Source organism: Lissotriton vulgaris, chromosome 9, assembly GCF_964263255.1.
Source record: "Lissotriton vulgaris chromosome 9, aLisVul1.2, whole genome shotgun sequence".
NCBI lineage: Eukaryota > Metazoa > Chordata > Amphibia > Caudata > Salamandridae > Lissotriton > Lissotriton vulgaris.
This window is the reverse complement of record NC_141697.1, coordinates 1,127,554,810-1,127,580,193: the sequence shown is the minus strand read 5'-3', so window position 1 is coordinate 1,127,580,193 and position 25,384 is coordinate 1,127,554,810. Positions and strand designations below refer to the sequence as shown.

The following is a 25,384-nucleotide window of genomic DNA, read 5'->3' as shown; positions in this document are numbered from 1 at the left end:
CACTACATGCACTTCCTTTTTCTAAGACAAACTGGTTTTAGGAATCCGGGTATCTTTTCTACTGGACCCAGGACTGGACTGGCCGTGGCGGGCACCGGGCAATCCCCTGGGGCGCCGCACGGGTGGGGGTCGGTTTTGTGCCCCTGGGGGCCGTTTTTGTTACAGGGCCGTTTTTGTTGCAAAATCGGCACTGAAACAAAATTGCCCGAAAACCGGCCCTGGCAAAGAGCTTGGCGGCACCCACAACTAACCAATCCCCCCCCCCCCTTGCCGGGGCGGCCAAGCACTTTTCCAGGGCCAGTTTTGGTTCCCAGTCCGGCCCTAACTGAACCTGCTCACACCCTTTCACGTCAGGCAAAGCATCATCATATCTACTTTTTCGCCCACCTCTTCATTCAAAATAAGAGGAGAGGCGCTGCTGCCCAGATCTAAAAAGAGAGTTATCGTTCTATATTGATTGTACGAAAGATTTCCGGGTGGATGATCAACTGTTTGATTTGCAGGGGCAAAGAAAGGTAAGGCACTACAAACAGAACCATTTCTCGATGATTCATCCTCTGTATAAAGATCTGCTATACAACAGCCAAGAAACAGCCCCCCTGAGGGCTTAAAAGCTCACTCCACCAGTCCTACAGCTGCGTCCACTGCATTAGCCAGAGGAGTCCTCGCCTTGGACATCTGACAGGCAGCTATGTGGGCATTGCTGTACATGTTTGCCAAAAACTACATCCTTCACATTCAGGTCCAGCGAGATGGGCACTTTGCCCGTTCGTTCCTCCAGGACTACTTAGTCTGAAAACAATCCGCAAACCCTCCTCCATGGAGAGATATTGCTTTGATATTTGAGAGTAATAACCGCAGATTCCAAATCTTAGAATTATCCCCAGGCGCCAGACTGGATTGGAATTTTTTTCATGAACAGTACACTTGTAGGTGGAGTCATTCTGCTCCATGTGGCATTATCCGTGCTGGAAGTGCAGTGCGTGATGCCTATATAGGTGCCACCCCAATGCGCTGATGTCAGTTATTTTCTTTTTGCACCAGTCAGCTCAGGTTCAGAGAAGAGCTACGCCAAGAGTTTTCGAGACATTGCCTCCTGGTGTGGCTTTAAGCCCTGTGGCGCCTGTCTCCAACAAATGTCAGTGACTGACCCACACCTTGTCTGTCTCTGGTGCCTCAAGCACGACCAGAACGCTAAGACGTGCGTCGATTGTCATGCCATGCACCCCAAGTCCTTGAGGAAGGAAGCATTCCTTCAAGCTCTTTGCCTCTCGAAGTGTGACGCCTCTACGGTCTGGATCTAGGTTGGGAGGAAACGCCCGGGATCGATCGCAGAGCTGCTCCAAACAGTTGTCATCGCATTCGAAGTCATCCGGGCATTTGGGTAAGGCCCGCAAGCACAAAATTAACAAGAAGTCATGGAGGTATTTGACTTCACCCCGTCTGTCAAAGTCATCCGATGAGTCGAGGGAGCGTTGGTATTCGAGGTCTGGTATTTTGGAAACTATTTATTGTATGCACATGTATAACAAATTTGCCATTAAAGGCTCTATCACTGTAGACTGAGACAGACCAACAACTCTTTTCTAAAAGATTCCTTTCTAGTCACCTTTTATCTTACTTTTTTGCATACTGAACCATGCCCATATATGTGTCCCTGCCTTACAAGACATATCTCCCAAACAGTGTTTTAATCTCAATGTGTCTTATAAGGTTGCAACTTAAATGACCATTGGTAATTTGTTCATCCACTGATTGAAGTGGTTTTAATATTGCTCTTTGTAATGGTGGTCTCATTAATCAATTTATATTTATTGGGCGTCACCTTGCACTTATTTGTGTTGTACTATTACCCTGTTTCAAGAGTTGTGCCTGCAAAACAGGTTGTGAATTAAGAAGTCAGCGTCAATGAATAGCGGAAACATGGCCACTTCCACCTGGGGACATACAGGGAGGATTCTAGTATTTTAGTGTACACCTCAATTGTTTACAAGTTGAAGAACATTGCTGCAAATTGTCAACCTGGTTTGATGTCTTGGCCAGTCGCTAATTACTGTGCCCATTGATTCGAACTCTGACTTGGAAATTTAAATTGGAGGAAAGGATTTTTATGGCAATCAGTTGGGGCCACATCTTCATATGGGGAAGTCTTTATAAACCCCTTGTGCCTGAGGAAGGGACTCATGTTAATTTTACTGCAGATATCATCAATAGGGTGGAGAAATGTGGATGCCCAAATACATTATGTTTGAGTGCATAGTGGGGAACTATAGTAATCCTGGTCAACTTGAATATTTTTTCCGGTTGCCCTGAAAGCCAGACAACTTGGAGAAAATATGTAGGACTCCTTACAGAAAAGACTCAAAATAATTGTTTTTTACATCCCTGCTCTTTAGCTCTGTAATGCATAACACTGGTATTGTGATTTTTAGACTGTTATTGTTGTTAACAGGTAATTTGGAACAAGCCAATGAAGAACTAAGAGCAGTAATAAAAAAAATATGGAAAAAAACAAGCATGAAGCTGCTCGATCAGGTTGTACCACCTGCAGGGGGTGAGTGTTTTTATTATTAACATAAGCCTCTTTTCTTTTTTGTAAACAGAAAAAAATATGATATACTGAAGACTTTAAAGTGTTTTACGTCACTTAACCCTATTATAAATTATGTACTAGATACACATCACAGTAAGTAAACTGAAGTTAATTCTTTTGATAGATAATACCTATTGGATATTAAAACCATAATCATTTCATCAGTTTGAAAATAATGCAGGCAATTAAGTCAGGAGAAACATGGACTGATATGTATTGTTGCTGTATTAAAAGAGATGTCTGAATGGATCCATGTTAAATCTTCAAGTTACTATGGCATTATACCCTGCTGCATGGGGCTATATTTTTCCTAAAAAAAAGCACTCTGCTCGAAGTGAAGACTTGAGCTACAGTTGAGGGCCTATAATGATTAAGAGGGCATTTAATGAATGGTGTAGCCGTGGGTAGAAAGGCTTGAATGCTGTCTAGGCATTTCATTGAATGAGGGTAGAATGTTGTAAACTAAGCCGGGACAAGCGAACAACACAATAAACCGATTGAGTAGAAAGCCGGTACTCGCCATTATTGGTGTTCTGCTACTACAATGTCCTAAATGGATCTCCCAATATTCCAGTGTTGTACTCAAAATAATATTCACTAACAGCATGTATATTAATCTGTTCAATGTGTCCTACATGAATGATTGGAAAAAATCTCTAGTAAATCTTCATGTTACTTAACATTAATATGTACTAAGATCATGTCTACTACATTAATTCAATATGCACTATCAAAGAAAGTCCTAAAGAGTGATTCTGTTATGCATATAACTTCACATCCTGCCTCCTCCTCCTCAATTACACCTTACTTGTACCAGCAGAACCCCTTCTTCTCTTTGGCACTGTTCATCATTTAGGCTACTTGAAATTTCTGATGCTGAATAGAACTTGCCTGGGCTTCTCCTATGAACTCTGTTTCTGCGCCATTCTCCCACTGCAGTCTACAGAGGTCAGGTATCTCCTTCCAGGGTAAATGTGTCTTCTTCAACTGTCGCCGTATTGACTTTCAACCATAGCTGTTGCAGTGCCTCTTGGTTGCTCATTTACCAGCTGCCTCTTGTCCGTCTAAAGATACAGTCCCTATCAGGAGGATACTGACTGTACGATCAGTAGTCCCCCCGCCCCCCCCCCCCCCCAGCGCCTTGAGACCCTCGCGGGTATGTAGTGCACTTTATAAATGATTGATTGACCACAATTCAGCCTCCCTGCCAACAAACATACTGTGTGCTTGAGATTTGTCCACTAGGACAAAGTTGCAAGGCCATCTTTTGGGCGCTTTTCCTTTCAAAACTCGCTGGCCTGTCCCAGCCGCAGTGTCCCATTCTCTTGCTCTATAATCCCTAGGATTCTGATTCATCCACTCCTTCCCACCTTTTCACTAGGCATCCTCTCCCCATATAGCCACTTAAACCTCATTTCATTGTCCCACAGTGTCCTCTCACTTGCTATTGTCTTCTTTTCTCTTCTCCAGCTGGTTGTTTTCCTTCCCCACCTATTTCCTGCTTTTGAACTAAGAACCAGTCGGAATTTCCTTTCACTGTCCTTTTTGCAGCTATCCTGAAATTAAATTATTTAAAACAAGTTAACTGTTTTGAATGGAAACTTTTATTCACAAGAAAAACCTGTTTTGATCTGCGTAATGTTGTTCTGGATCCCATTATTCTTTCTTTTCAGTACATATGTAACAACAGTTGTTTAGCTGTTAAGTCTCTTTTGCTATTATGTGTATGTTTAAAGTTAATTATATATAGGGAAATTGATAACCTTGTTTTTAGTCTTCCATCTAAATATGAGAAATTTGTGTGGGTGAACTAGATTTTAAAAGATCATCTAATTTGAGTTATTGGTTTGATTCTGAAAAGCATTCTAATATGTTTATTATGGTCCAATAATGCAATTTCAGGGTTCTGTTGACATTTACAAACCATAAAACCTACATTAACCTTTTTGGTTGCATAATGGGACCACAATAGAATACTGCCTTTTCTTTTTTCTAAAAGTGTGTATGTATGTATTGGGGTTATCTTAAACTAACAGTTTAACTTATGTGTCTTGTTTTAAAAGTGCAGGATCGGAACACATCAGACATCTCTTGAGATGTATACTGTTTAGATGTAAAGAGTGCAGATGCATGGTAACCATTTGGTATTTTTTAGCTTAATGTACTTTTGTAGCCTTACCACGTCTTTAAGAGATACTCAGACTCAGGTTCATGAAGCAGAATCCAGATGCCAGGCACCCGGGTGATGATGGAGGCTGATCTCTATGAAGGTGACCATATCTTCATTCCTTAGAAAGAGCATGATGGCTGCCCTGCTCTACAGCATGATTCATGGCCCAAGCAGCAGCATCGCCTTTACCGCTGTAGGGGGCGGCTCTCACTTGCAGCTAGTGGTTGAATGCCCTCTGGGAGCTAGGACGAATAAATCCAAAGTCTAAAGCATCTGACTTTAAAAACAACAGCTGATACTGCACATTTAAAACAATTGTTTGTTTCTGTTCCTTTGTTTTAACCGTATTCATCCAAAAATGCTTGCATGGCCTAGATTTACTGCTTGACTTATTATAACCATGTGCTTGAGCTTTTTTCTGCAGCCTGTATTCCTTTAACTATCAGTCTCTCAGAATATTCTGAAGCAATTCTGTTTTAGGGTGGTGGCATGGAACTAGTGTTGCCTCGTGCCAGCTGTATTCCCCGCCATTTTTGAAATACAGATGCATGCTTCAGAATAGAGATACTAAAGTAGACATGTCTGCATGAGTGATAGTCTTGCTCGAGTCTTTGTGCTTAATGTTATGCTCGCACAGAACCCCATTACCTCCCCACCAAAGACTGTCAGTTCATCCTGACTAAGGCTAAGTGTAACTACATTTTCTTGAACACATGAGGGTTGATGACAGTCAGAGGTGTAATCGTGTGTATATTATACTCCTGTAATATCATGGGCGGGTTCTAGTAACATGACAAACCATGAGACTAGAGGTCAATTGGTTGTCAGATGTTACCAGAACCCCTAGCTGGCATTGCAGGACCATAATACCCTATTTACCTTATATATATATATTCTACAATACATGATAAATTAGGGAACAAATCAAAAATAAGAAGACCCACAAACTTCTCTATTACTATCACCAGGAGCCATACTACTTGTAGCAGCACCCCTACTAGGAGTATTAATATTTTTGCTGGGGTTGCTATTTTTGCCACTTTTACCAATAGTACCACTATAACAACAGGTGCTATCACTGGTGTGACTGCTGTTAGCACTATTTCAACTACTGCTACATCAGTACACAGATAACCATTATTAGTCCATGTGGTATGACTGGTAGTGGTTATATATTTGTGTGTCTCGGATATAATGTTTTCTAATTATTTTCAAAACTTCTAGATTAATAAAACAGATTAAAGATAACATGATCATAAATTATGGGACTTACTTCACAGTTGACATGTCATTTCTGTGTATTATTTTTAGTTTTGAAGTTAATTAGAATTGTAAATGGAAAATTGCAAATCATGCATGTATGATTACAACTATGAAGTTTTAAATCCATTCTAAATACCTCTTGTCATCATATAAACAAAGTAGTATAGATAGACAATGTTGCCAAATATTCCAAAATAGGTCTTCAAAAATAACAGATCCTAAAATGAGTTCCAACATTTCAATTATTATGTCAGCTACTATTTACATAGACAATACTTTTACTAGGTAGGGCTATTAAGGTCACCCTTGCGGAACGAGCATCAGATAAATATTTAAAAGGTGTAAATAAAGAGACCTCTCTCTACATTACACAGAAGTAAGACCAGCATGAAAGCAATGATACCGATTACAATTTAGAAATTTATGAATACAAATTCCACCTGTAGTCTGTCTAATACCATCTTTACTTCAGTGCTTAGTAAGATGAGTGATGGGTTGTCTCACTACCTACTCCCCTATCTTCCTCATCCTAGTTCTTACAATGTAAGTTGTGCCCTGCCAATCTTCTAGGTGTTTTATTGGCATTTTATACAATGGCCTTCCCAGCTAACCATTTTCTTATCTTTACCTGTAACGGGGATTAAAACCGCAGCTAATCCTACTACTCTCACAAAAGAGAAATGCTAACCACATCACTTCCGATTTCTGTAGTGGCTTGTGTTTTCCTATGTAGGCCATCATTCAAGTTACCTGGAGCAGTAAGAACTATAAGTTAATAAGCATTGTTGTTCTTATGGTAATGTGGTCCCTGAGGTTGTGCGAGCCTGGACCTTTTACTGCAGTTTAACTATTGAGTGACTTTGAATCTGCCTCACCAGTTGTATGTTCTGTTTCTTCTCTTTTACTTTGCATTTCGGAAGTTATAGTCTTTGTTTGAATGGAGTTGAGGCAAATTCAGGCATAGCATGCTTTTAATGTTGCTTCTTTCATGCTGTAATCTGTTCGGCCTCCTGAGCAAGTTTGGGGTTGATTATGACGCTTATGGGCATCTTGTTGGGATCCTGCATACTGCTGCCTGTGCCTGTTTCGTTCATGGCGTTACAAGAAAACAAGGGAACCCAAAGGTAATGCACTAGGGACCTTGGGCGGTAACTTATTATACAGAACAGCGGTCCCTGGTATTTGGAGGATCAGAAGAATAATAGACATACTCTAAATAGCAAGTATGTCCTTTGTCCAGCCGGACAAGAGTTTATTTTGTAAGTATAGGCAATAACACATGGATTTTTCAAAATGACAAGTGGGCACGACCTGTGACCCACAGTAAACACAGCCACAGAGATGGCCGAACCCCCCAGGCGAACGGTTTACCCGTCGTCAACATTACCGGTGGTAATGACACCCAACTCTGTCAGCAACAGTAGTGAAATTGAACAAGGGAATATTCTTCTGCCCATCTTTAATCTCACTCAACATACATTGTCTAGTGACAAATTGTCACTGCTTAACAAAGGACTATCGTTTGTCCCAACCATACACCCAAACTATTTGGACGCCCAAACGGAACTCCTAAGATTTTTTAGAAAGGTGAGACTACATAGTTTTTTCCTTATGAACTTATCCCCTGTGAAACATTCTAACACACAGTTCAAACCACCCTCTAAATTCTCTCCCACCGGAGGAATGATACCCCCAGAAATCCCCACATTTGAGAAATTGGTCTTAAATTACCTAGTTGGCCTGGAAAATAAAAAATCTTTTATACCCTACAACATCACAATCAATGAGAAAAATGCCCTGTCAACCCTAAAAACAACCAGTCCCTTGTCATAAAACCGGCAGATAAGGGAGGTGGGATTGTGATTCGGGAACTTGATAAATACAGGAATGAAATCCTACGCCAACTCAGTAACACTGAGCACTACTGCAAACTACCGCACAACCCCACCGAAGAGATACAAGGCTTAGTTGAGGACCATTTGGACCCAGATGTAGAACAGAGAGGATGTTACATTTAAGAGTCTGATCTTGCAACATTTAAGGGGAGAGGTTTTCATGATCCCACTGGGAAAGAGGAAGAAAAGATGCATTTATACAGCGCTGACACAAAGAGGCTTATTCCTACCTCCCTTTTTGTCAAACATTTTTTGTTTGTGAAGTTTGGTCAGTCTAGTAAGGGGGTGGGTTGCCTTTCATCCAACTTCTTCAATCCAGTGGGTATGATTAGCAATTTCAGTGCCATATCTGTCCATTGATAAATCTCTTCCTTGGAACTGGTGGCCCATGGGCTGCATTTGAGGGGACTTCACTTAAGGATATTTACAGTGCAGTTGCATGGGCTTCTCCAAGTACTTTAATATTACATTTCTAACTTTGCTTGGATGAAGTTACTTCTTTTTTTGTTTTGGTTCATGTGTATTGAAAATTTCCAAAACAGGTAATTTGTCTTTATGTTTATTTCATGGAGTTACTAAATGAATTTCACTGGGTGAAGCATCACTTGTGGTTGTTTATGTTCTGCCATCAGAATTTGATTCCACTGCAGTACATCCTCACATTGTATGGACTGGTATGAGGAAGATGAACGTGGAGGTAGAGCTTGGATTCTTTATCAACAATCTTCATCAACCTGAGGCCTACTCATGACAGTACTCAATTTCCCCTCCCTTCTCTCCCTCTCTGTTGATGTATTTTTGGGGTTTATTTTTGAGCCACTGCCATTTTATCTTGGGAGTTAGGAAATTATGTGGTTTGCCTTCCTCTTCAGTGAGATTGGTAGGCAGAGCAGTGCTTCTAGGCTAGGTCTCTTCCTCTAAGGGTTACAGTAAAGATTACAAAAAAATCGAGACTACTATGTAGAAAATGCCTGCACGAGTTGCAGGGCACAACTCGCATTGTAATTTCTGTGACAAGGAAAACTATGACTCAGAGTAGTTAATATTTCTGTTAAGTAATACAAGAATTTGTTGCCACACCTCCCATTACATATATGGCATTTCCTCCATATACTGATGTAATAAAAGTGACATTACTCCATCATATTAATACCCTATTAACGAGCATAGCAATGGTGGCTTAGAGCCTAGTGCAAGTAAGCCAAATGTTAAGTTACACATTCCCGAGGCTCGTGCAACTGCTTCTCTTATACTAATTATAACTACGCCTTTCAAACTCTCAATTACAATATTGCACTATTGTTTGCCCCTCTTTCTCACTTTTGCTAGATATTTCTTCTTCTACTGACATCATCAAAGGGGGTGAGAGTGGATGTTCCAAATCAACTAGCATCATGCTCTCTTTTAGACCAGGAAGAGTTTTCTTCTGGTAGAAAACACAGTAAGAGATGTGTTCTAAAGTGAAGGCCTTGGGTGTCCCCAGTAGCCTCTGTGAATGAAAAGTCATACAAGGTGTTGTCAATATTCATAGAAAAGGATTTATAAAACCGAAGCCATGTAACGTTAAACATAATCAGCTAACACCTCCCACCGCCCTCCACCCCTAGGTCGATGTGACATAACCATGGGTGTCTCGACCCAAGGTGTCCGCCATAGGGTATGTTCTTTGACCATACTTCAGTAACACTTCAGTCAAACAATAGATATTTTGTTAGGTTGAGGGACATATGATGATTTTGCATGAAGCTCACATTTCTCTAGCATAATTGTTATTCAACACAGCATTTAAAAAACAATGGACTGTGTGCGTCCCCTGTTTGTTCACTCTTATGTCCCAAAATGTATAATAACCAACACATATAATGTGAGCATAATGCTTTTATTACTAAGGCTCCGTGAAGCGATTTCCTATCATGCTAACCCCTAGTGCTCTGAAGAATAAGTTACTTTAAAAAAAAAATCAGTTTCTCTTTTTGCAATAACCTGGTATATTCTAGATTTAGGTTGGATTGTTTGAACTCTATCATCATTGCTTGACGCACTCATTGCCTTGTTTTACAAAATCAGATCTAAGTTTGTAGGGCATTAATGAATATTTCTGACTTGGTAGAGATTTGTCTGATCTATTCATTTAGATGATGAGGTAACCGTGGGGAAGTTCTATGCCACCTTCCTGATACAGGACTACTTTAGGAAATTCAAGAAACGAAAAGAACAAGGACTGGTGGGAAAATACACTTCAAAGAACACTACAATTGCTTTACAGGTGATTTTCTTTTAATACTTTCACTAACTTTTTTAAGTGTATTTAAGATGCTAAGCAGGTGCATTTTGACCATTAAGCAGCACTAATGCTAGGACTCCATCACCTTGGTCGTCCTCCTACACCTATTCTGTGTTGAAATTAAGGATGGTCGTAGGTTTGTCATTTTAAGTCAAGGTAAGTGCAATTGCGTTTATTTGTCTGTTTGAAACATGTCACAGCAAATAGTTGCGGATAATTAAATGAATGTTCATTTGGTGAGTGTGCTGTGCAAAGTTAATCATATCAAGGTATATGTCCAATGACGTGGGGGATGTTGTGAAGAGATTGTTTTTAAATGTCCTTTTATATTTTAGTGGTGCAGTAAAATACATTGCATATAGAAATTATTAACGTGATGTCTTTGAAAGAAGACTTTCAGAGGCACTGTTTGAAGTTTAAATTGCCTTTTCAGTATTTTCACACTCTTGTGGGGTGTAGCTTGCTAATTTTTCTGAGAAAGCCTCCTCCATGTAAGATGCTCCTTAACTTTCATCTGAACGTCCATTGATAACATGAATGACAAAATCAAAGCAATTCTGCTTCCAATAGTAAATGTGTTGATATCCAAGGATGGTTAAATCTCATGTTGACATATCAATCAAGATTGTTGGAAGATCACAGCTATGCAGTGGCAATATGTGTGTAAGCATTTCTTTAGCTCATTTAGGGCCAGATGTACGACCAGCAAAATTGTGCCTCGCAAATTGCGACTCATTTGCGAGTCGCAATTTGCGAGATGCAATTTGCCATGTACAACAGTCTGCTGAGCACTATTTGCGATTCCCAATTGGGTCGCACATTGCGAGGCTCATTAATATTAATGAGCCTCTCGCAATTTGCTAGCCCATTGGGAATGACGACCTTTCCTGGTATGGTGGCCGGATGGGCTCAGCAGACCACCATGTCTGGGACAGCTTTTAAATAAAGCATTTTTTTTAAATGCAGCCCATTTTCCTTAAAGGAAAACGGGATGCATTTTTTAAAAAAATGAAACGTTTTCATTTCTATTTTTTTAAGGGCAGATAGTGGTCCCTGGGACCACTGCCTGCCCTTAAAAAATATTTTTACAGCCATTCACAAACTTGAAGGGGTCCCCTGGGGAGCCCTTCCAATTTGCGACTGCATTACCACCCTCTTGAAGAGGGTGGTAATTTGCGAGTGTTTTGCGACCGCAATTGCAGTTGCAAAACATTAATACATAGCTTCTGAGTCACTATTAAGAAGGGAACGCCCCTTCCTAATAGCAAGTCGCAATACAATATTTTGCGAGGCGCAAATAATTTGCGACTTGCAAAATAGTGTTAGTACATGGCCCAGACGAAAATTGCAGGCACAAACGGGTTGCAAACCTGTTTCACAAGCAATTTTAAGTTGTACATCTGGCCCTTGGTCTTGTTGTTGCCCTTGAGCATTGTGAGGGCTGGAAAATGTGTATGCTGTTTTTAGTCTCATTATGATCTTAGAGGGTTTTTATTTCAAGTCAGCATTTTGAGTTTCTTTGTTCAGACTATTTGTGATGCACCCATATGCGTGATTTTATGACTAGGTCTACTATTCATTGCTACTAGATCACCGAAACAAGGAATTTCAAGTCTGGTTAATGGTTAGAATGTATGATAAGAGGGTTGAATGTAAAAAAAGTAAGATGCCTCCATTATATCATATGCAGTTTTTCAAATACCTATTTAAGAACCTTTCATTGACACACTATCTCAGTCTGTATTGCTTTATCTGATATTTGATCTGCCTTCCTGTCCATCATTAAACTCTATTTAAATGAGCATTCAAAGTGGCAAAGGGGTAGCTTCACAACTCATGTATGCATATATATTCATATAAGATAAAACCAGTCCAAAATGAGTGGAGCACTGTGCAGGGTCTTTGACAAAGATAGTCAACATGTGATTAGATTGGAGAGAGAGCTGGTTTCTGAGTGTGGAAGTTGATTGTTACTTCATTGTGATGTATTGTTCTTAGAAGAGGTGTGTCTTCAGTTCTTTACACTTATCATTTCCAGTATTGTGGCATCCAGGTTGTGCCGGAAGCAACCAAAGTTAGTGTGTTTGTCAACCAGACAGGCAGGGTTGCCAGCCGTGATGGTTTTCTAGTTGATTCAGCTGGGTTTAAAGATGGTGCAAGCCAGTAAAGACCACCAGTGGAGTTCCATCAGAGTAGTTGATATGGCCTTATTTATTCATGCGCTTGATGAGGCATACTGTGTTATATAGGATGCCCTTAAGAAGGGCCATATGGAGCCTGAAAGCATTTAGTGCACAGCATTGCTACTATCCAGATCCAACATTTACAAGGGTGTGAGCAGTAGTTCCAAAGATACTTTTTGGAAGGAGTGGTTTAATTCTCTTCAGTAGAGAGAGGTGGTATGATGCCGTCTAGGTTTTTTTCGTGATTTGGTGCTCGAGGGTGAGGTCAATGTCCAGGGTGAAATACATGACATTGACTGTGAGTGAAAGTTGGGGTTCAAATCCATCCAGGTTCATATTGTTGAGTTAGGTTTGGATTAGTTACTTATTGCTTTTGGAAAATAATAGATTTGTTTGTATGAGGCGCAGGAGGTGTTTGAGTCAGTCGATGTCTGGTACAAAAGAGAATTTCAGATATTGCATGTCATCGATGTATTGATGAATGTTGATGCTGGTGTCATTGAGTAGAGTCCTGAGTGGGTCCTCATATACATTGAACATGACAGGGGCTTTATGGAATTCTTACAGAATCCCCAGATGAAAAGGGTCTTCTGAGATCTAAAGAGACCCATGTGAATGAAACTGATTTGGTTGGATAGGTAGGAGGAGGATCAGTGCAGGATGTTGCTAGTAAATCTCATTTGAGATTTCAAGGTGTGGATAAGAGATGGCCAATGGTATTGAAGGACACTAGGGAGTGCAGCAATATCAGGAGGCAGTGGTCAGCTTGATCTTTGCTCAAGAGGAGATGAGCTATGATTTGTAAGGTAGCTGTCTTTATGCTGCAGCATGATCTGAAGCCGAATGGGTAGTCGTGCAGGGGAAGCTTGTTTTTTCCATATAGGTGAGTGATGAACTGGTAGTTTGCAAGGTTGCCAGTGTCTAGTGTGGGTTCTGTCAGAAGTGTGAGGCTACAGCCTGTCCTAGGATCTCTAGGGTGGATTCTTTGAATGAGGTAGCTGTTGACAGTGATAAGAAAGGAGTGAGTGAGCTTCTCCAAAGAGGGTGTTGATGAAGGAAGGTGCAGCATAGAGGTATAGGTGTCAGAGAGAAACCAGGCTCGATGTTGTCATAGTCCATGTTGAATCTTCTGTAGATGTTGATGGCTTTGCACTTGCCCATAGAGTGTGGGAAATGAGTCAGGCAGGGGTGAATAGATTGTCTTGAAGAGCATTGAGGTTCATTTATGCTGTTGGGATGCTGTTTGACTTTGCCTGTTTTTTGTTTGTGTGATCTGTGTGTTAATAGGTGTGCTCAAGTAGTGATAATTAGGGGTCTGTTTTCTTCCATTTTATTTTGTGTCTACGAATGGGGTATTTGTTGTCCCTGATTGTCTCTGCAGTATGAAGATGCACAAGGATTTGGCTCGGACTTGCTTGTTTTAGTTAGAGTGTGGGTGTTTGCATGATTTTCCAGAAATAAGTTGACATCATTTGGAAGAGTGTTATGATCTGACATGGAAGTGGCAGAGCAAGATACAAGTTTGAGCTTTTGGCAGTTGATGTGGATGTCTTTGAAGGATCTCTTGGGTTGACCTCAGTGTTTTGCTTGGATGCTTAGCAGTGTGATGGGATGGACACATGTCAGTTGTCTAGGGGCTTGAGAGGCTCGCATTGGATGTTTTGTGATGTTGTGAAGATGTGGCCTTTAGAGTGTGTTGGTTGGGTGACATGCTGTTCCGTGCTGAGTCTATTAATGAGGTTGAAGAGGGTGCTTCTTGTTTGTTTTATGCTTGATTTACCTCAGAGGCTGAAGTCACTGAGGATGGTAGTGTGGCAGTGTTGAATGGGTAAGGTGTTCTAGGCATCGAATAATTTGTCACTAAAGTACTTTACTATCCAGGAGGTTATAGATGAGATTAAAGGTGGAGAACTGAGTTGCTGAGAATGAGAGGTGGCATGTTAGGAGTATCATGGAGTTGTATGTCCCTTGCTTGATGGTGCAGGACCAGAAGGAATTAGGGCTAACGACAAGGTCTCCTTCCTTAATGTGAACATGGTCTGCACACCATGTGATGTAGCCTGTGGGAACAAGAGATTTTTCCCACATTCTCGAGAAAATGTGGGGAATCAATTATTTCTTTGGTGAAGAGTGTGTCAGGGCTATGATAGGTGTAGTAGGTAAGATGCCTGGAGTCTAGAGTATTGTGTGTGTGTTGATAAGCATTGAATAGAATGTGTGTTAGTTTGGTGGCTAGAGGGCTGTGTATGAGGTTGGGTCTATATGTTGTGAGGATGCTGTGAGAGTGTATGGATAATGTGAGATGCTGGGCGAGGCACATGATGAGATCTTAACTTGTAGGTGCATACCATCATTGCAGTGGTGAAAGGTTTATTTCACGAGACCCTTCCTGGCCTTATAAAGTCCAAACAGTTAATGCTCTTGACTTTGTCTACCCTTTGCTGTGAATGCCCATGCAGTAGGACACCATGAGGAGCTAAATAAATTAAGGAGGAGGGAAAAAGTGATGTCACTTCCTCTAGCGATGAATGCTGGTAATGTTGTGATGTGAGCAACTAGTAATTGCTCTCCTAAAATCTGCTCAGACTTTGCAAGTGCTCTGCTAGACACCTCTGTTTTCCCTTTCTAAGTTCTATCTCTGGTACAGGTATCCATATGGCGAAGAAGCTATGAAGGTGGTCGGCTCTCGAACTAAACTCAGTTATAAACAAATCTCACTGTCTGCCACACATATTTAATACCACACCATGGAATAGGGTTGCACTTAGAATTGAAAATTGGAAAGGTTTCTCTGTTGCTGACATATTTCTTGGACATTTACTTACTGACTTTCCATTTAGGGTCAGGAATTGGCATTCACAAACATTTTGAAAGGAAGATGATCTTTCGTCATTTTAAAAAGCTGTGTGCTGAGAACTTAACCTTCTTCATTCAAAAGGAGGGCACTAGTTGGCCCAATAAGAGTAAAGCTGATCTGACATTAGATTTGTGTGATACTTTCCTCAAGTCGTATGTTTAAGAATATACTTCAATTTAATCTTCCATGTTTAACAGATCAAATATATCTCAAGCATGGTTCGCAGAGGAGCTTTAATCCCTGCAAAATTCTGAAAGGTGGAACACCACTGGCAGAAGCAACCATATGAAGCCCTGAAACCAGAGCTGAAAAGTGCTCAGATACCATATGAAAAGGCCATTATATCTGCAAAAAAAGATTAACTCAATTAAATCAGAAACCCAGACAATTTGGCTAAGGCCGATTTCCAGGTTTTGAAGGCGATGGCAAATCCTTACGCCTTAGAATTCGTTGCTGAAATGCCATCACAATAGACCAACGCTGTAAGCAATGCTGGAAGCCTAATTTTCAATCCAAAATGAAATTCATCGGCTCCAAGATCTTGTTTAATGACGAGCCAATGTTGAAAGTCAAAGCTGATTGTAAATGTCATACCCTTTTAATTTACGGCCCATAGGGCCAGATGTTGGTAGGCTATTACCGGTCGGGAACGGACGAAATCCGCCGTTACCAACCGGTAATAGGCTTTTCCTATGTAGGGGGCAATTTTAGCGATTGGGTAAATACGTAATCGGTATTTACTGAATTGGTAATTACCGAATCATCATTTACTGATTCGGTATTTACTGAATCGGTAAATGAAATGTAGGAAGCACTTCAAACAGTGCTTCTGGGCTTAAAGGATTCGTTATTTACCACCAACTATTAGTTGGTGGTAAATAACGAATTCCTATGTAAATGCAAATATGTGCATTTACACCTGTGCCATGTGACAGACATACATGCCCTGTATGCCACATGTGCACTCAAGCACTAATCAGGGGTGCAACAGGTTGTCAAAGTGACACCCTGCCACCCTTGACTTTTTCCCAATTTTACCAAATCGGTATTTACCGATTCGGTAAATACTGAATCTTAACGATTCGCTATTTTTTATCGATTAGGGGCTAGATGTAGGTAATTCTCATTTACCGACTCTAGAATACCGACTTTTACCGATTCGGTATTCTAAATTCAGTAAATGAGATGTAGTTAAAAATTCGGTATTTTTTACCTATTCTGTAGGATTCGGTAATTACCGAATCGGTATTTACCGATTCGGTAATTGTCATTGATTCCTATGGGCCTTGAGGCCCATAGGAATCAATGTTAATTACCGAATCGGTAAATACCGATTCGGTGAAAATACTGAATTTGCAAGGGGGGCAGGGTGTCACTTTGACACCCTGTTCCACCCCTGATTCTGGCATGTGTGCCATGTAACACACATACATGCCCTTAGGGCATGCATGTGTGCCACATGGCACAGGTGTACATGCACAGATGTGCATGTACACAGGAATTCATTATTTACCACCAAATAGTATTTGGTGGTAAATAACGAATGAGTAAGGGCCTGTGGCACTGATTACAGTGCCACCTACATGTAGATTTTCCGATTCGGTAAAGATACTGATTCTGTATTTTACCAAATCAGTAAATTTACAGATTCTGGAAATTTACAGATTCGGTAAATATACCAAATCAGTAAATTTACAGATTCGGAAAATATACCGATTTGTTACATTTTCAGGCCCCTACATCTCCATCTGCAAATACCGGTCGGTACCGGCCGAAATCGACCGTTACCGACCGATATTTGCCGTCCTACATCGGGCCCTAGGGGCCCCTATGTAAGTAAGTTCATTTTACCACTTCTTAAATACCGAATCATACCGATTCGGTATTTAAGAAGTGGTAAAATGGAGGGGGGGGATGTAGGTATTTCAGATTCGCGAATCGTTAAGATTCCGTATTTACCGATTCTGTAAATACCGAATCGGTAAAGCCCATTGATTCCTATGGGCATTGAAGCCCATAGGAAGCAATGGTGATTACCGAATCGGTATTTACCGATTCGGTAATTACCGATTTTTGCAAGGGTGCAGGGGGTGTCACTTTGACACCCTCTAGCACCCCAATTCCGGACTTGTGTGCCATGTGGCACACAGACATGCCCTAAGGGCATGTCTGTGTGTCACATTGCACAGGTGTGCATGCACAGATGTGCATGCACACCTGTATTCGGTATTTTACCACCCAATTGGATTGGGGGGTAAAATACCGAATCTTAAAGCCCTGTGGCACTCTGACATGTAAATTGCGATAGGTGAGAGCAGGGGTACTGCCCTCAGGTTCAAGGTGTGCACACTCTTTGTTATGGACCAATATTAGTCCTCTTGTTACATTCTCATGTTTCAATACAGAATCTTCAGATGCATTATCCTTTGTATCATTCTTTTTTTATTGTGGTTTTTAATGATATTTTCTCATTAAATACGTTTTGTTGCAAATGTTAGCAGGTTCCATTACTTCAACATTTCACATTCACCCAATGCATTTCGGGTACAAATGGACCCTTCGTCGGGGGTCTCTACGAAAAGAATAAAGAATACATAATGAGCCCCAAGCTATGTTCATGTTATCTCAATAACATATCACGTTTTCGCTTAAAAAGTCTTCAGGAAATCACAAATAAATCATACGAATTCATAGTGCTTAATATCTCTGCCTAATTTCAAAAAATGTGCTAAAACATATGCGAGACGTTTTAAAGTTCCAACAATGAAAAATCTAAATAAACTTTCGTGTTAATCATAAGTAGCCCATCTGAGTGCCTTACTAAGTACGTTATACCCACGTTCACTCGACATTGCTCGCCCGTACTTACTGAAATGTTTGGCGTCAAAGCCTCCTGCCGTCTAATCCGATCCCTGCCGCATTGAGTTCCCACTGTGAGCATTGAACTTATACCTTCTCTGGTTGGTTAAGAGTGCGGTCACGTGATCGTTACTTTTCAACGAGTGTTCTGACTATGTTAGTTTAAACTAAATCTCAAATAAACAATCTAAATTGCGTTACTATTTCCTCCTATTCAATCTTTCCATAAATGACAAAATAAAATAAAATAAACCTCCGCTAAGATGATATTACATCACATGCACGAAGCTTTCATAATTGAACCACATGGTAAATAAATGTCTGCTCGACTGGATGTCAGTAATTTCCAAATATATACGGTGAGCATGAAAACATCACTTTTGGAACAATTTCTTCGCTCTTATTACTTACAAATCGATAACAACCTAGTGGAAAAAATGTCGGCCATTTTGAAACGGGCAAAAATCTAGTGATAGATATGTGATCTCGTTTACTGAGTACCTTGAGTTTATAGGAAGCCAAATGGGAAAAAACGTGTACATAAAACACAATATAAATACTATATAAATGATATTATGTAGTGATTGCGTTGACAAAACAAATTATAACTTTCTTGCTTTCAAACACAGTCCATGTTAAATTCTGTAGTGATTGCGTTAACAAAACAAGCACTGATAACCTCAGCCTTGTCAGGACAAATCCAGTGTAGTAGTTCAAAGTTTATAAGAAGCATGCTAGTTCCAATCTATCATTGGGCCCGTCTGGCTGGAGACTCCCCATTTTTTTTATCCAAAAGTATTCAGATCTGAGTCTCATTTTGTGTGTGTCAACATCTGAGCGTGCTTTTACCACTTCTAGTATGGTGAAGCGTAATTGAGCAATATTATGTCCTGTTTCTGTCCAATGCGCTGCCACTGTTGATTTCAAATTTTTTAACCGAATATTACTCTTGTGCTCGGTTATTCTTACCTTAACTTTGCGCTCCGTCTGACCAACGTATAACTTACCACATGGGCATTTAATCCCATAAATGACACCTTTGGTATCACACGTACTTGAGTGTTTTAGCTGTATAACCTTTCCCGTTCTGGGATGTGTGAAGGATGATCCTGTCATTACGTTGTTGCAATGTGTACAGTTTTCACATTTGCGCATTCCTTTATACATTGGTTCTACAGAATCCTTTCTTTTGCGCTTGAGCAATTCTTTTAAATTCTTGGATCTATTGTATGCAAATGTTATCCGGTTTGCAAACAACGGTTGTAAATCCGGTTCTTGGGTGATAATAGCCCAATGTTTTCTCATGATACTTGCGATTTTTGCTGACTGCATAGAATGTTTCAATACACACACTGTAAGTTTTTGGTCAGTTTTATCTTTTTGAGTTAGCAGTGATTCTCTTGTTAGAGACATGACTTTGGTTTTAGACTCTTGTAGAAGTTGGTTAGGATAACCTCTTTTACCAAATTTCACGATCTGTCTGTCGATAGTTTCGGAAGCATCCTTGGAGTCTGATGTAATCCTTTTATAACGGATAAATTGAGACATCGGTAGATGTTGTTTTAAGGCCTGGTGATGAAAGCTTAAGTAATGCAACCCACTGTTGCGATCCGTTTCTTTTATATGCACACTGGTGCAAATTTGACCCTGTTTGATGGCGACTTTCACATCCAAAAAGGATAGTTGTTGCTGATCAATCACATGTGTGAACTTGATTCTACCATGTACCAAATTTAATCTCTCTATGTTAGTTGTTAGTTCTTCTTTCTTGCCTTTCCACATAATGAATATGTCGTCGATAAACCGTTTATAGACTAGCAGTCCTCTTTGCCAGTCTGGGTTATCCAATATGTGTTCGCTTTCAAATTTGGACATAAAAATGTTCGCGTAGGACGGTGCTCCAGCAAAGCCCATGCTGGTCCCACTGCATTGTGCATAATATTCATTATCCCATTCCAGATAACTATGGAAAAGTGCAAAATGTAGAATTTCCATCAGAAATTTTTTTTCTGAACCCTCAACTTCATTCTTTAATAGGCACCACTCCATTGCTTCGAGTCCCTCATTGTGGGGGATCGAGGTGTATAGTGCAGTGACATCTATTGAACTCAGCCAAATTTCTTCATTTTCTGGGATCTTGACTTCCATTAAGACCTTCAAAAATGCAGTAGTGTCTTTAATGTGGGTGCACCAATTTTGAACTAGTGGTTGTAGAAACCAGTCTAAATACTGTCCGATAGGTTCGTACAAGGATCCGCAAGCTGATACTATGGGCCTAAACGGTGGATTAGTTAGGTGCTTGTGCACCTTAGGCAACATGTAAAACTGTGGTCTCCTTGGGTATTTTATGTTCAAAAATTGATAAGTCTTGTTTGTGATCCATTTCATTTCTAGAGCCTTGTCTAGTATCTCTTTTAGTGTGATTGCAAAAGTTTCCGTGGGGTCTTGTTCTAGTCTGTGGTAAATGGTTGTGTCTTGTAGATGTTGTTTGACACTTTCTTTATAAAAGGTTGAGTTCATTACAACCAGGGCTCCCCCTTTATCCGCTTTTTGAATGGTTATATCAGTCATCTCTTTTAAGGTGTTCAACGTGTTCCATTCCTTCTTTGAAAAGTTACTTTTAGTTCCACTTTGGTAATTGATGTTCTTAATTTCTGTGGAAACGACACGCTCATATGCATCAATTGTTTTGTGTGAAATTGGGGCGCAGAATGTGCTTTTCACTTTGAATTCCTTAGTTGTACTTGGTTCTTTGTCTAGTAGGCGGAAGAATATTAAAAAAGTTCTTTAACCTCAAAGTCCGAAAGAATTTAAACAAGGCTATTTCCGTCTCTTCAGGATTGGATTTGTATACTGGGACAAATGAAATTCCTTTGTTCTGTAAATTCAACTGTGCCTTGGATAATGACCTGTTTGAGATGTTTATGACAAGTTCATTTTATTTTTCTTGGATCTCAGTTCGCGTTCCGCTTCTGATTTCTTTGGTTTTTCTTTTTCTCTTTCCCCTCCTGGTTTTGAAGGTTCTGCAGTTGCGGATGTTGTCGGTACATTGTTGGCTGCCGGGCTTAAATCTAAAAAAGCCTTATCTGTTTGAACTTTTTGACCTGTTTGTGCTGTCTTTTCTATGGGTCTTCTATTCTGGGTTGTGTCTGAATCTGATACGACGCTCTCCTGAGAGGAGGTGATGTTGCTGGTAGGTTTTTGCCATTTTCTTTGATTATAAACCTCCGCCCAACTATAAACTTCTTCCAGTTTATAGTCTACTGTGTCTCTTTTGTATTTTTTGATTTTTCTGTCTTCAATTTCTTTCGCATATTTCTCCAATTTCTTATTAATATCTTCAAGTAGTGTCGTTAAATCATCATATTTGTTAAGTTCACTTTTGACTGTTTCCAATTCTATTTCGACTTCTTTTAATTCTTTGGATAGTTCCTCCACTATCAATAGAATCAGATCTAAAACAATTGATGCATATGAGCGTGTCGTTTCCACAGAAATTAAGAACATCAATTACCAAAGTGGAACTAAAAGTAACTTTTCAAAGAAGGAATGGAACACGTTGAACACCTTAAAAGAGATGACTGATATAACCATTCAAAAAGCGGATAAAGGGGGAGCCCTGGTTGTAATGAACTCAACCTTTTATAAAGAAAGTGTCAAACAACATCTACAAGACACAACCATTTACCACAGACTAGAACAAGACCCCACGGAAACTTTTGCAATCACACTAAAAGAGATACTAGACAAGGCTCTAGAAATGAAATGGATCACAAACAAGACTTATCAATTTTTGAACATAAAATACCCAAGGAGACCACAGTTTTACATGTTGCCTAAGGTGCACAAGCACCTAACTAATCCACCGTTTAGGCCCATAGTATCAGCTTGCGGATCCTTGTCCGAACCTATCGGACAGTATTTAGACTGGTTTCTACAACCACTAGTTTAAAATTGGTGCACCCACATTAAAGACACTACTGCATTTTTGAAGGTCTTAATGGAAGTCAAGATCCCAGAAAATGAAGAAATTTGGCTGAGTTCAATAGATGTCACTGCACTATACACCTCGATCCCCCACAATGAGGGACTCGAAGCAATGGAGTGGTGCCTATTAAAGAATGAAGTTGAGGGTTCAGAAAAAAAATTTCTGATGGAAATTCTACATTTTGCACTTTTCCATAGTTATCTGGAATGGGATAATGAATATTATGCACAATGCAGTGGGACCAGCATGGGCTTTGCTGGAGCACCGTCCTACGCGAAAATTTTTATGTCCAAATTTGAAAGCGAACACATATTGGATAACCCAGACTGGCAAAGAGGACTGCTAGTCTATAAACGGTTTATCGACGACATATTCATTATGTGGAAAGGCAAGAAAGAAGAACTAACAACTAACATAGAGAGATTAAATTTGGTACATGGTAGAATCAAGTTCACACATGTGATTGATCAGCAACAACTATCCTTTTTGGATGTGAAAGTCGCCATCAAACAGGGTCAAATTTGCACCAGTGTGCATATAAAAGAAACGGATCGCAACAGTGGGTTGCATTACTTAAGCTTTCATCACCAGGCCTTAAAACAACATCTACCGATGTCTCAATTTATCCGTTATAAAAGGATTACATCAGACTCCAAGGATGCTTCCGAAACTATCGACAGACAGATCGTGAAATTTGGTAAAAGAGGTTATCCTAACCAACTTCTACAAGAGTCTAAAACCAAAGTCATGTCTCTAACAAGAGAATCACTACTAACTCAAAAAGATAAAACTGACCAAAAACTTACAGTGTGTGTATTGAAACATTCTATGCAGTCAGCAAAAATCGCAAGTATCATGAGAAAACATTGGGCTATTATCACCCAAGAACCGGATTTACAACCGTTGTTTGCAAACCGGATAACATTTGCATACAATAGATCCAAGAATTTAAAAGAATTGCTCAAGCGCAAAAGAAAGGATTCTGTAGAACCAATGTATAAAGGAATGCGCAAATGTGAAAACTGTACACATTGCAACAACGTAATGACAGGATCATCCTTCACACATCCCAGAACGGGAAAGGTTATACAGCTAAAACACTCAAGTACGTGTGATACCAAAGGTGTCATTTATGGGATTAAATGCCCATGTGGTAAGTTATACGTTGGTCAGACGGAGCGCAAAGTTAAGGTAAGAATAACCGAGCACAAGAGTAATATTCGGTTAAAAAATTTGAAATCAACAGTGGCAGCGCATTGGACAGAAACAGGACATAATATTGCTCAATTACGCTTCACCATACTATAATGGTAAAAGCACGCTCAGATGTTGACACACACAAAATGAGACTAAGATCTGAATACTTTTGGATAAAAAAAATGGGGTCTCCAGCCAGACGGGCTCAATGATAGATTGGAACTAGCATGCTTCTTATAAACTTTGAACTACTACACTGGATTTGTCCTGACAAGGCTGAGGTTATCAGTGCTTGTTTTGTTAACGCAATCACTACAGAATTTAACATGGACTGTGTTTGAAAGCAAGAAAGTTATAATTTGTTTTGTCAACGCAATCACTACATAATATCATTTATATAGTATTTATATTGTGTTTTATGTACACGTTTTTTTCCCATTTGGCTTCCTATAAACTCAAGGTACTCAGTAAACGAGATCACATATCTATCACTAGATTTTTGCCCGTTTCAAAATGGCCGACATTTTTTCCACTAGGTTGTTATCGATTTGTAAGTAATAAGAGCGAAGAAATTGTTCCAAAAGTGATGTTTTCATGCTCACCGTATATATTTGGAAATTACTGACATCCAGTCGAGCAGACATTTATTTACCATGTGGTTCAATTATGAAAGCTTCGTGCATGTGATGTAATATCATCTTAGCGGAGGTTTATTTTATTTTATTTTGTCATTTATGGAAAGATTGAATAGGAGGAAATAGTAACGCAATTTAGATTGGTTATTTGAGATTTAGTTTAAACTAACATAGTCAGAACACTCGTTGAAAAGTAACGATCACATGACCGCACTCTTAACCAACCAGAGAAGGTATAAGTTCAATGCTCACAGTGGGAACTCAATGCGGCAGGGATCGGATTAGACGGCAGGAGGCTTTGACCCCAAACATTTCAGCAAGTACGGGCGAGCAATGTCGAGTGAACGTGGGTATAACATACTTAGTAAGGCACTCAGATGGGCTACTTATGATTAACACGAAAGTTTATTTCGATTTTTCATTGTTGGAACTTTAAAACGTCTCGCATATGTTTTAGCACATTTTTTGAAATTAGGCAGAGATATTAAGCACTATGAATTCGTATGATTTATTTGTGATTTCCTGAAGACTTTTTAAGCGAAAACGTGATATGTTATTGAGATAACATGAACATAGCTTGGGGCTCATTATGTATTCTTTATTCTTTTCGTAGAGACCCCCGACGAAGGGTCCATTTGTACCCGAAATGCATTGGGTGAATGTGAAATGTTGAAGTAATGGAACCTGCTAACATTTGCAACAAAACGTATTTAATGAGAAAATATCATTAAAAACCACAATAAAAAAAGAATGATACAAAGGATAATGCATCTGAAGATTCTGTATTGAAACATGAGAATGTAACAAGAGGACTAATATTGGTCCATAACAAAGAGTGTGCACACCTTGAACCTGAGGGCAGTACCCCTGCTCTCACCTATCGCAATTTACTTGACAGTGTTCCTAGACAAAACACTCACAAGGGAGTCGCACAGAGTTAAGTATCTATGGAAGATTGATGAAAAGTTAACAATATTAAGAGTGCAACTGCTGGCTAAAACAAAGATGCACTCTGACATGTGCCAGCTACATCTGCATTTACAGAATCGGTATTTTACCGAGTCTGTATTTACCGATTCGGTTATTTTACCGAATCGGTAAATACAGAATCGGTAAAATACCGATTCTGTAAATGCATGCCCTACATCTGAAAACCATAATACCGGTCGGAAACGGACGAATTTGGCCGTTTCCGACCGGTATTAGGGCACCTCCATCGGGCTCTTGGGAATGTGAAGTGATGCCCTGGATTAAGGCACCATGGTGGCTTTATGCTTCCAAGATATTGTTGGGCTCAAATGCAGTAAATACGTTTGGGAGGAGCACTTCTGAAAAGAAGAGTTCTTCTCCTTTCCAACTGTACCTCCTCTTCCTATTCTTAACATTGGCATACAAAGGTCATCAACACGTTTTCTGTCCTCCAAGTGCAGTCACATTTGAGGCATATTCCCAATCTACCC

At 39.9% G+C, this 25,384-nt stretch overlaps 1 protein-coding gene across 2 annotated transcripts in view; it reads left to right on the top strand.

The window, feature by feature from the left end:
* Positions 1 to 25,384, top strand: part of CACNA1D (calcium voltage-gated channel subunit alpha1 D) — a 1,282,477-nt gene that overhangs the window by 1,054,889 nt on the left and 202,204 nt on the right. For both annotated transcript variants that reach the window (XM_086939145.1, XM_086939146.1), the window contains 2 exons: positions 2,453 to 2,554; positions 10,057 to 10,187. In XM_086939145.1, coding sequence (XP_086795271.1) covers positions 2,453 to 2,554; positions 10,057 to 10,187 — 233 coding nt within the window. The remainder of the gene's footprint in view (positions 1 to 2,452; positions 2,555 to 10,056; positions 10,188 to 25,384) is intronic.